At 47.1% G+C, this 12,493-nt stretch overlaps 1 protein-coding gene across 3 annotated transcripts in view; it reads right to left on the reverse strand.

Moving 5' to 3' along the window:
- Positions 1 to 12,493, reverse strand: part of MYRIP (myosin VIIA and Rab interacting protein) — a 154,596-nt gene that overhangs the window by 120,784 nt on the left and 21,319 nt on the right. For all 3 annotated transcript variants that reach the window (XM_064496689.1, XM_064496688.1, XM_064496690.1), the window contains exon 2: positions 12,011 to 12,154. In XM_064496689.1, the coding sequence (XP_064352759.1) occupies positions 12,011 to 12,120 (110 nt within the window). In that variant the 5' untranslated portion in view covers positions 12,121 to 12,154. The remainder of the gene's footprint in view (positions 1 to 12,010; positions 12,155 to 12,493) is intronic.

Here is a 12,493-nt window from a genome sequence, read left to right on the forward strand (position 1 = left end):
AAATCTAGGCAGCAAAAACATGAAAGGAAAAATCTTTTCAGAAATTAAAAACTTGAATATTTTTTCTTTACAAAACTAATGTAAGCAATTGGCAAAAATTCTGCAAAATACAAAAGAGACTATAAACCCACGCACTAGCTTATCAACCCAAGACAAACACTATTAGCCCTTTGCTTTTTCTTCCTAACGTAAACACACATATGTGTGTGTGTTATCAGATGTAATTCTGATGGTCATAGCATTTTACATCTGGCTTTGTTTTTTGAACTAGTCCTTGCCCATTTTCCCATGTAGCTTCAGGGTCTCCATGAAGATCTGCAGAAAGGTCTGGACCGTGCTGGCACGTTGCCTCCCTGGCTGTTCTCTGGCTGGAAGGCTCTGCAGCAAGCTGGCTGCTCTTCCCCTGCTGTCTAACCAAACCCTCTCCCCTTGGAGCCCAGCTAGAGAAGACAAAGAGAGGAACCAAAAGTGAGCCGATTCTGTGGCTCATTAGGAAAACAGTGAATGGGATATGAAATTTAAATACGAAGCCAAAGTGAGATCTGGAGGCAGCCTGTAGCTTCCCTCCAGGTCCCAGGTCCAGAAATTACATTTCAAAATTGGCTCAACAATGGAATAGCTGACATTTGAGATTCTGTTAAAAATACTTGAGAAGGGAGCCCACAGAGGCTGACTGAGCCCCCACTGCAGTGGCTGGTCTAGACCACCAACGTGGGCCATCACTCTGGGGAAGAAGCACCTCCTCTGCAGAGAGGAGGAGGACGGGGTGGGAAGAGCATGGACCCCGGAGCCAGGCTTCAAGGGTTCGAAGTCCCACTTTGCCACCTGTATGCGACAGAACATCAGGCACCTCTCCATGCCTCAGCCTTCTCTGTTATATTGGCACCTGCCAACCCCCGGAATGGCTAATAGTAAGACAGAAAACACCAAGTTTTGGTAAGGATACGGACTAATCGGAACGCTCATATGCTGCTGGCGAGAGCTTAAACTATGACAACTGCTTAGAAACCTTATTCAGCCATGTCTCCTCCCGCAAATGCGTGCTTTATGACCCAGAAATCCCACTCCTAGGTGGAGACGTGACAGAAGTGTACCCTCACGACCACCTCAAGACACAATGCACACAACAGGTCCAAACTAGAAACTACTCTGATGCCCGTGTAGACCCGTGGAATGGATCAAAACACTGAATACCACAGAGCAATGGGAAATAAACAGTCTACAACTACATGCACACGTGGATGAATCTCAAACCAGTGCTGAACAAAAGAAGCCAAACTTAAAAGACAAGATACTGCATGGTTCTACTTGCTCAAAAATAGGCAAAACTGATCATGCCACTGGAAGTCCAGATCGGCCTTGTCCTTCAGGGGTAGTGACTGGAAGGGAGCACCACATGGCTTCTGGAAGCTGATCATGTCCTGCTTTTTGCTGTGGAAGCTGGTTACACAGGTGTGATCAGTTTCAAGGTTGCTGCCAAGCTTCCCTGTTTTCTCCTGGCCATGGGGCTACAGTTTAGCTATCTATGATTTAATTCACTACAGTTCTAAGTTATCTTTCTTCGCCCCCAAAAGCTCAGGGCTATCCTACATATAAAAGGACGTTAATTCTTCTCTGGTTATAATTCAGGGAAAATAAAAGGTCTCTTAGCACCTCTAAACAAAATTCATGATAGCTGTGGCAGTTAATGTCTGCAGGGGCCATAACTTAGAGGTTAACCTTCACTAGCTGTTTTCATTTTTCTTATCAGGTCTCTTTCAGGCCTCCAATCATTCTGCAGCTCTTTCTGGAGTCTCCTTCATTAGCTTCTTTTTAATTTGGACTCATCCATGAAGGTTAGGCCCAAAGAAGGACCACCTTGGATGCTACTGGACCAACGCCGATTCCTCTGATTGGTGGCAGGCTTTGAACATACAAGCACCAGGGGGGGCTCACATCACAGAGGTGGGAGTGAGCTGAGGATAAGGAGCAGGAGTGTGTCTGGATCCCGATCCAGAGGCTTCACCCTGGCCTGAGATGCTCTTCAGGGGGTCCCTGGTGCAGAGAAGACACTCTGGGATGTTCGTACTCTCTTCCTTCTCAAAAGTAAGGAGACAAAGGACGTGAGCAAAATGTACTGGGTCTCTGCCTAGAAACCCTGGTGAAGAGAAGTGTCCTAGACCCTGACTTGTAAGAAAAGAAGATTATTTTTCAGTAAGGATAACATACCAGTCATAAGGAGAACCCTTGCTGCTGTTCAGGCAAACAGGCACCTTGCCCTGGGATGCTGAGGGCGGCTATGTCTGTTTTTGGAAGATGAATACACCAGAGTCAGACTGTTGTTACTAGGAAAGCAGCCAGATTCGTGCACCTGATTTAAATTGTGGCTGAAAAAGGAATCCTCAGCATGGGTGGGCTAGAACCCAAACATGGTCAATCACGCCAAGCAGTGATCTGACAAAGAAAAGGGCAGGAACAAAGGACAGGTCTGTCTGCCATGACCTTTTCAAATTATCTGCTGATCCCTTAAGCTACACTGTCCCTTCCTAACGGTGAAAGCCAAGAAAAGGGCAGCACAGTTTGACAGAAGGAAATGCAAAACTAGTTTCTCCTCTATGTTTTACTCTTTGCCCTTGTGCAAGGCACCTGCAAAATGCTAACACCTCGGACAGCTCCTCTCTAATACAGGGATAAAAACATCTCGCCTGTAGGAAGGCAAGGAATGGGCCACTCACGATCTTGTAAAGGTCCTTCCAGCTCTAAAATCTAAGATTCAGTGGAAGCACCGAGTGATTTTACCTGTGCTGAAGCCTAACAGTAAAGTGCTGAGGCTTGAAGAGGCAGGCAGTTCTGTGCTTGAATTCCAGCTCTGCCCTTGCAGAGCTCGGTGACTTTGGGTCAGTGACTTCACCTCACTGAACCTCGGTTTCCTCAGCTATAAATTAGAGATAATAATGCTTAGCGCACATAATGAACATGGGGACTAAATGAGACCAAGTATATGAAGCACTAAACCAAGCCAGAGCACAAAGGCAGGTGGGCTTCTGAAAAACAATGTGCCTCTTCTTTCTGGTCTCCATGGCTTCTGCAGAGGAACTTGCTGTCCTTCTGATTGTTTTTTGGCTTTAGTTTTTTTTGTTTTCTATTTTGGTTGTGGGTGCGGAAGGCTGGGACTCTTTTTTGCCTGTGACTAATAGCATTTCCAGGTTGACAGCTTTTTTACCTACAAGTCTCAGGTATATGTGGCAAAACCCAAGGAACTCACCACTGTCTTTCTTCAGTTCCCAGGTCCTTAGCTAGTCTGCCTTTTTTGTCCACCTTTCAGTCTTTGTATGTTTGTCTTAGTTACACTGTCCAGGGTTTTGAGGTGTACTTAGCGGGAGGAGTAGGGAGAAGTGCCTCTGTTGCCTCTCCCCAGAACAGAAGTCAGCCAGCTGTCAGCATTTTTACAACATACCTAGAATTGGGCTGTAATATCGTGCATGAATATGTGTGAATTTCCTAACAGGATACAAATTCATTTCTCAATTTTCAAAAGTCAACCCCCCCCCCACGAAAAATCAGATTTATTTTAAATGATGATTATTTGCATTTAAGCAATACAGTGAGTTTAAACACTTATGTGAAACTAGCTGTGGAGGGGAAGGGAGGTGTAGATCTCCTGGTATTTAACTGATTACCTAACTATACTGGAAAACAAAACTAAACAAGAGACACACTGTCACAATTGAGGAAACAGGATGAGACTGTCAGTGCTCACTTCACTGTGTTATTTTATGTAACATGTTTAATGCCCTGGGGACTTAATTCTCTGTTTATAAAATGAGCAGATTATACTTGCATTCAGGACTGATTTTTAAGTTTCACTTTAGCTCTAAAACTGCATCCTATATACATGACTGAGACATTACGCTGTACACTAGAAATTGACACACTGTAACTGACTATACTGCAATTTTAAAAAACTGCACCATTTATTCTGGAATATTCTTTCTCTACTTCAAAGTTTGATCATGTCAGTTCTAGGGGCAGGCTTCCCATAGTTAAAGGTTTTTCTGACCAGAGGCACCCTTAGCTGTTCTCAGTGATGGCACCAGTTCACCAGAATCACCTCTGTGTCAGGCAATATTTTGAGTACATCAACAACACTAAGGCCTTTAATGGCAGACTAGAGCAGAGAGCCTTTTGAGTGAAGAGACTTCGGGACAGGAACTGGCCTGTGTGATTCATGAAGCAGCAGCCCAGGAGGGAGGCCCTGTCTAACTATGGGTCTGTGACTTGCAAGACCTTGGAAACCACCTTCAAGGCAGAGACGTTTCTCCAGGAGAAACACACACTCTCAGTGGCTGCATCTAAGGCCAGTGAGTCCTGCCGTGGTGGCTGCATGTCCAGAGCTTCTACTTCCTGCTGAAAAGCTTCCCTTTCATCTTTAAGCTGTCAGAGCAGAACATGTGATTTGCTCAGAAATTCACTCTTCATCTGCCCACTGACCTGTTTCTACTTCATATAGAAATACTTTGTTTCTACAGTCAGAAAGAAGCCACTGAACAGTTCCCAGAGAAGGTAGGTAGGGAAACAGAAAATGCAGAGAACCATCACCTTAAATAAAAAGCGTCAGATCCCCAGTACCTCCGTTTAAAAAAGGGGGCTATAGCTCAGTGATAGAGTGCACGCTTAGAATGCACAAGGTCCTGTGTTCAATCCCCAGTACCTCAATCAATCAATCAATCAATCAATCAAAGCATCAGAGCCTCTGATTCTAAGGAAAAAAACATCCTGGCAGCCAAGAGTCTCCCTCAGGCCACAGTGGGTCAGCATACAAGTGCATGTACAAAATGAAAAGAGACATCGAAAGTCTAAATAATTAACCATTGGCTGTAAAACAAACACTAGCATTTCTTTCTGCCTGCAGAGAATCTTCTAATAGCTAAAAAGAGGAAAGTATCTTGCCTTAGGAAAAGCTACACCATAAAACCATTTGAATTTACTAAAGAGACATGAAAATTTAAAGGGAGCTCCAATTATATAATTCATGGACCTGATATACCAGCCCAGAGTAAGGCAGTAACAGACCTCACTCTGAGTTCTTATGAGTCCTGACCGTATTCACGGGGCTGTCCACATGGGGTTTCCCATGTTATTAACTCACTTCACCCTCCCCACGTGCCAGTCGGGTACCTCCATCATATTCATCGTACAGTGAGAAAACTGGAGACGGAAAAAGATGAAGGAACAGCCCAAGGTCACACATCAGGTGAGGATTTTCTGATTACAAGACAAACCAGCATCAATGAAACCCGGAGTTCTTATATTTTCAGCAAGTAGTGTCACTGCGTGTCTGGCATTAAATGCCACTCCCGTGTTTTCGCTCTGAGATTCATGGAAAATGAATAAATGTGGTATGAAGGAAGGAAGATGAAAAGTACAGTCAACAATGAATCGACTCTCTCTGCCAGTCTCTCTCCATCTCGTGCTCCACATACCCCGAAGCAGGGCAGGCAGGGTAGGAGATCACGGGTCCACATCAGGACCGCACAAAGCTGTTTATGCTCTCACAGCAAGAGAACCTTAAAGAGCTGGTTCTGAACCCACTTGGCTGGGTAAACCTGGTGTCAAGGGTGCCAACCCAGGAGAGGAAGAAGGGGAGGGCAGGGCCACCTGGCATAAGCCTAGGGTCTGGGGAAATGCACGTCTGCTGGGGGCTCAGAGCTGCAGCACAGGGAGGGGGATAAGCTGTAGCCATGGGCAGACTGACCTGGGACCTTGCCTGAGCCCTGGATCAGGGCAGGGTGGGGACATGGCAAGAGAGCTCCGGTAGGCTCCAGCACTGATGAGTAGGGCAGTGGGGTAGGGAGCTCTGCAGATGGGATTCGGGGAGCAACACAAAACCATGTCCGTCCAACCAGGCAGCCTGTAGAAGTGAGGACGCCCAGGCTGCAGGCACATTCCTGGCATGGAATGGGGCTAAGTCACAGCCCAGGCCATCTTATGCTGGGCAGAGGACGGGCCCTGGTGAGGTGCTCAGCCCAGAAATAGTGAAAGGCAACCTAAGCATTACAAGGTGGGAGTGGGTAGACTGGGGTAACTGTCACAGCTACGGGGCTGACCTCACGCAAATATTTGGGGGAACCCGGCAGAGGCCAAGGACACACCATTCCAGCACTGGCTCCAGAAGTGGCTAGAACCACAGGCCCTGCCAACCTACCAGGCAGGTCACATCTGGAAACCCAGATCCAGCTAGACATACAGGAGCCAGGGACTCTGGCCCTAGCCAGAGGCCTGGGGATGAGAACCAGCCCGAGAAGGAGGCTTGGGTCCTAGGCCCACACCCAGGAACAGCTGATGCAGGAGGAAGCCGAGAGTCAGGCCAGCAGGTGGCAGGAACTGCAAGGGGCTGGGACTTGGGAGGCATCTGGGACCCAGCTCCTCTGGGGATTTAAAGCATCAATCAGATTTCCAGCAAAGGAGTCTTGAGGCTGGAGCAGCACCTGCCCATCTGAGAGAAGGAACTCATTAAAAGTTATCCTGAGAGTCAGACAGGTTGCTCATGAATTTCCTTCATGACGGTACCAGTTTAGAGACTGGACTAGGAGGTGGGTGTGTGTTCTTCAGGAGCTGAGTAAGGAGCTGAAGGCAACTGCTGGCCACCGAGGCGGGGGCCCATTTCCAGGAACCGAAGAAGGTCATGGGAACAAGGGAGCTGTCCCTCCGGCAGCACAGCACAGGGTGGAGGTGGGACTCTGCTCTCCACACTGTCCGTCTGTGCTCAGACCATTTCTGGCTAAATGACTGTGGGCGTGCCTCAATTACTGTGGTTGAAGAAAGCTCCTTTTCCAGTAGCTGCAGACACTTGCCTCCTTATTCTCTTTCAAGTCCTGAATTCTATGCACACCAAATACCAAAGAAACGCTTTCTGGAGCCAGAGGTCTGAGGAATGAAAGCCTGGCCAAGAATTAGCACCACAAAAGCTTTATCAGAGTCCAGCAGAGTTGAGCCCTTGACATTGGCAGTGGTAAAGTAAACAAGATCAGGAACTTAGAGCCACGAAAGCGATCTAGTGGAAGATTGTGATTAAAGAATAAGGAATTATGGGGAGAAGGTATCCAGAATCTCCAAACTAGTCACTGCACATCTTTGAAGGGTTACAAACAAAAAAGAGAATAAGAGCATTAGCATGGTTAGTTCTCTACATTGTAACCACATTTGCAGCATCAAACTCTCGGCCATTCTTAAAAGCAGACCTCTGCGGGCGAATATATGATAACTTCCAATTTTACGGTGCCAGAGACATCACACAAATTATGACTATGAGGCCATCCAAAGGCCACTTTATTATTTCAAAAATCATGACATTTACTTGGTCAACCATTAATTTCAAAGAAACATCAAAGGGTTTATTCCATCTCGAGATGCACAAACTCTCCGTGGTGAATAAGGCTTGATCACAGCGTGCTTTCCTTTTAAACTGTGCTAGTAAAGCCAATTCTAGGCCATAACTCTGAAATCACCTTCACATGACAGATATGGCAATTATTGAGAGCAAAGACCAATGCACAATTAGGTAGCTCAGACTTCTGCCAGATCTTTCAGATACCTGCAAACCTCAGAGAGAAAAGGACTAGCCTCAAACAAAACTGAGGAAGAAAGCTTACTTTCTGATCCTATATATTTCAAACTGCTTAACCTAGCACCACAATCCAGTGCCGACCAGTACATACATAATGTGAGCCACATATATAAAGTCTTCTGGTCGCTCACATTCTTAAAGGTAAAACAGAAACAGGTGAAAGTAATGTTAATTATACATTTTACTTGAAACATAATTTCTGATACATTGCAATGTGTTTTCAATTATAAAATTATCACTGGGATATTTGGTATTCTTTTTCATTCTAGAGCGTTGAAATCCAGAGTGTATTTTACATGTGGACTGCGTCTCAGTTTGGAGAAGCCATGTATGAAGTGCTCAACACCATGCCTGGCTAATGACACTGGAATGTCCCCGCTACCCTGCCCCATAAATACCCCAATTTAAACCCTACTACTTACCCTCTCCTGAACATACCCCCAAGTGTTAGCAAGCACGGGTACCAGATTTTCCAGGATGGCCTTAATTTCACCCCTTCTGTCCCATGGTGCCTGGGTGCCCGTGTTCTCAGCACCAAGACCGCGTGCTGTCCCAGCTCTGGGGGGACACTGCCTGGGTTTGATGCTACCTTTCACTCTGTGCAACTCGAGTCAGCTTCTAACATCTTTTTAGAGCCTCACTTTCCCCATTTTGGAAACGGATAAGAACAGCGCTTTCCCCAGGGTTGCTGGGAATGAGAGGAGGCGGTATTCCTGGAACACCACTCATGAGCGATGATGGCTGGAGAACTGCTGTCAAAGCAGTCGCTTCGGCCGCGGCCCCACCACAGCTCCTGACTGGGGCTGAGAAAACATACCCTCTTTTCTATCCGTATCACTTTGCCCAAGATGCTCCTTGCTGCCCAGACCTTAGTGTCAACCCACTGAGAGAATCCTGTCTGTCTTCAAGGATCAAATCAAATAGACCTCGCTTTCAGGAAGTCTTCCTTTTTCCTGCCTCCCACCTCCAAGAGAGGAGTATTCCCCTGGGTCTGCCTTAATGCTCTTATTTCTCACTCTTTATAGCATCCTAATTATTCATATCAGACTTAGCTCGCCTTCTGGACTTCTCCTCAATGGTTAAGGCACTTACTAATTTGTGTCTCCCTCTCTCCGTCCTCCACCCTCTCATCCCCCTCATGTTTCCCCGCAAGGCTCCTGACATTCAATATATGATTCTGAAGCAAATAAGTAGCTATCCAACAGCTTTGATTTAATATATGTGACCTTTTCACTATTAAAAATACCATTAGGAAGTAAAAAGGAAGTAAAAAGGTGATTTTTTTTTTTAAAAAGCGGGGAGGTCCCCTCCAGGTTTGAGTTTGATAGTCTATCCGACCCACCTCCTGCGTCTGGGGTCCTCACACCTGCCCCACACGAGTCTCCACGACTTCTAGTGTCTCCCATTTGCTGGGCCTTCCCACATAACAAAGTGACTCTCAAACAGAGCTGTGTCCGACCTTCCATAAAATGCACCTGCTCCAGGCTCTGATATTTCAGAGCCCTGACAGGCAACTGGGCAGCCAACCTGTTCTAGCAACGCAGAGGAGGGAATTCCTGCCTTGAAGCATCGCCCCTCTGAGACAGCGGATGCTTCACCTGGACAGGTTAACGCCCCAGGGTTAGTGTGGCATCTCAGGAGCGACAGAGGGCCAGTGAGGAGATGTCGGGCAGGTGCGCTCTGGGAATGCATAGTTATTTCATAACCCACAGGGCAGGTTTATTCCAACAGAGTGAAGTCGAGGCTATCTGACTTCCAGCTTCACGGCAGGATAAGACCAGGAGTGTTTAATTAATTAATTCCATCAACTTAACCATCCAAACCAGGGACCTTGAGAACAAAGGCATTTTACTTTTTGAAAAAGAAAACTTCTTTAAAAATTAAGTTCTTGGAATAAAATTTTAACTTGTTTAAAATGAATTTTGTAGGAAGAAAGATTATTAACTCATTTCATTAAAAACACTGTGTTCTTTCTATTTTATAAAACAGCGGTTAAACCTCCAAGGAGTCTCTGTACACTAGCCTAGAAACACAAAGCACTTCTAGTTGGAGGAGATGCTCTGGCTTCCCCGCAGTGGTTCTTCCACAACCCCCACCCCACCACCCTCCGCCGGCAGCTCTCGGTTATTTTCTCACAACACTTGGACCTGATTCTTGCAGGACGGACGATGGTTCTGGCATCCCGCCACCAAGGTGGCAGAGACGGCGTGGGCCACGTCAGCAAGTGCACAGCCGACACTATTTCCAGCAATAGAAATAGGTCTGCAAGTGCGTTTAGTCCTCTCCCTCAACGTAGGCCAGAGGAAGAGGAATTCGCACACCACGGCTGCCGGGCTGCAGCCGCTGAGCCTCTCGGGGACTAGACAGGAAGTGCTCCGCCACTGCCGCTCCCTGTCCTCCCCTCCCTTCCTTCCCCTGGCCTGGCCTGGCCCAGCCTGGGCCCAGCAGTCCTTGGCAGACATAAGCACACTCTTAGTTCAGCAAACCCTGACAATTAATGGCCAGTCGCAGTTACGGGAAACCTTTTCATCAAATTTAACCCCTGCTCCCCAATGGACCAAGTCCATTAGAGCACCGGCAAATCTTTGGAAGTTATCCAGCTGCTAACTAGCTTCTGGCCAGCACACATTAAATGAGAAATTTTAAAGGCTGTGGCGAGCTCATCAACATCCCTGAGACTCAGTCTGAACACCAGAGCACTGTGCAATTAACACTCATTTTTAAAACCACTTTGTAAATGTGCCTAACAATATAAAATCACAGGATATAAATTATGATGCTAGTGTAAGTCTAGAGATCTTTCCCCAGGTGTCTTCTTCTACACCAGGGGCCTACTGGCAGAAGACCAGGAGCCCTGGCATCAGGACCCTCAAGTCCAGGCCAGACTCCACCACCACCTGCCTGTGCACCACTGAGCCCACTTCTGCAGCTGCAGAGTCAAGGCTGGGGGTGTAATGAATACTTGGTCCCCTTCAGCTCCCAGAAGCTGTATCAGTCAGAGTGATACCAGGCTACGCTGCTGTAACAAATAAACCCTGAGGCTTCAGTGATTTAACCCAACAAAAATGTATTTCTTTCTGATACAAAGTCCCCTGCTGGTCATCAGAAACTCCCCTCCATCTGGTGTCTTAGGCGTCAGGCTCCCTCCATCCAACAATGAGGTAAGCAGCAGCAGAAGGATCCACGTCCACATCTGTCTGACCCCAGAGTGTGCTCAGGGTACACGCTGCACATGGGAAGCACTCCTGCCATCTGCACATCCCCCCACCCCATCCTTCATGGCCCTGACCAGCTAGTAAGTTACTGTGGCAACTGGGTTCCAGCTGACAGACTCCACAAACACTTAGTGGCCTCTCTCCTCCTTCCCAAGACTCCTTTGAAATCACAGCAAAGATGTAAAAGTGTAGTTCAGTGGTAAAAGTAAAAAGTAAAGGCAGACAGAGACCCATCAGCCACCTACAGATTTCAATGAAGTTCTGGAAAAGGAGATGGAGCACCAAAAGCTATTTTCAATCCTAATCGCTTAAGGGTTGCTTACTGATTTTCAACATTAGCGTCAACCTCTGAACAGAATGGAAAGACTCAAGTGCATGTTTGCAGGACAGCCCCTGGACGGCCTCAGAGTGCAGGCGTCGTGGGGACAGGGGGGAGATAAAGAAAGTGGACGGGGTGGCAGAGGGAAGGCAGGCACATCACATGCACTGGCAGAACCAGGAGAGGAAGGCAAAAGCGGATGGAACGAGACCCACGGTGGCTGAGAGTTCTAACAGAAAACTGGACAGCTATGAGTCTAAATCTCCCAAGGACAGTTCACATAGCGCTTTGGTAATTTTCCATTAGTACCTTCCGACAAGACAATTAAAGCCACGAGCAAGCTCAAAAGAACCACCATCATGACAAACTCCACTCATTCTATAGCTAATAACCTACAGGGTGAGCAGCCCAAACACAACCTTGACTGCGAGTGTGAAGAGCCACACTTCTGAGCTGACACGGTGATGCCCCGCGTCGAAGCTGGCCAGCCTGACTACAAAGGGAGGGCATTCGTCCTCCAGCCTGACTACAAAGGAAGGGCATTCGTCCTCCAGCCTGACTACAAAGGGAGGGCATTCGTCCTCCAGCCTGACTACAAAGGGAGGGCATTCGTCCTCCAGCCTGACTACAAAGGGAGGGCATTCGTCCTCCAGCCTGACTACAAAGGGAGGGCATTCGTCCTCCAGCCTGACTACAAAGGGAGGGCATTCCTCCAGCCTGACTACAAAGGGAGGGCATTCGTCCTCATGTGTGTTTACACGACACGAAGACTTTGAATGCGGGGCTCACAGCAAGGAACACTCTCAGGAAGCCTGTTTCCTTGCCCACAGAGGGCTCACTGTACCCAGGTGGGAAATGAAAGCATCTCACCTTAGTCGCTCTTCCTCTTTTTTCCGGAGATTGAAGTCTCGCTGAACCACCTGGAGAACATGTTCTGTTTCATCATCGGTCAGACCAGACAGGTCCAGTTTCCTCCCCATGGTTTAATGTCACACCCAGACGAGAAGACGAGACCTGAGAAGTCAAAGGACAGACCACAAATTGAGAGCAAGATAAAAGTTCTCCGTGGATAAACGAATATACATACATATAACACACGTGTGTGTGCGCATGACTGGGACATTGTGCTGTACACCAGGAAGTGACACATGGTAACTGACGGTACTTCAATTGAAAAAAAAAATTAAGTTAAAAGTTCTCCAAGGATAAAACCAACCAATGCTGTTATTAAGCAGAATTAAACACAGTGTTTAAACAAGGGAGTATCTTGCTCTGCTCTCATAATCCAGCAAACATTTACAAACAACTTCAGCAACACCGCAAAGAAAAAGAGAAAGTAACTGATCCTCAACG

Source organism: Camelus dromedarius, chromosome 17 (assembly GCF_036321535.1).
Source record: "Camelus dromedarius isolate mCamDro1 chromosome 17, mCamDro1.pat, whole genome shotgun sequence".
Classification (NCBI taxonomy): Eukaryota; Metazoa; Chordata; class Mammalia; order Artiodactyla; family Camelidae; genus Camelus; species Camelus dromedarius.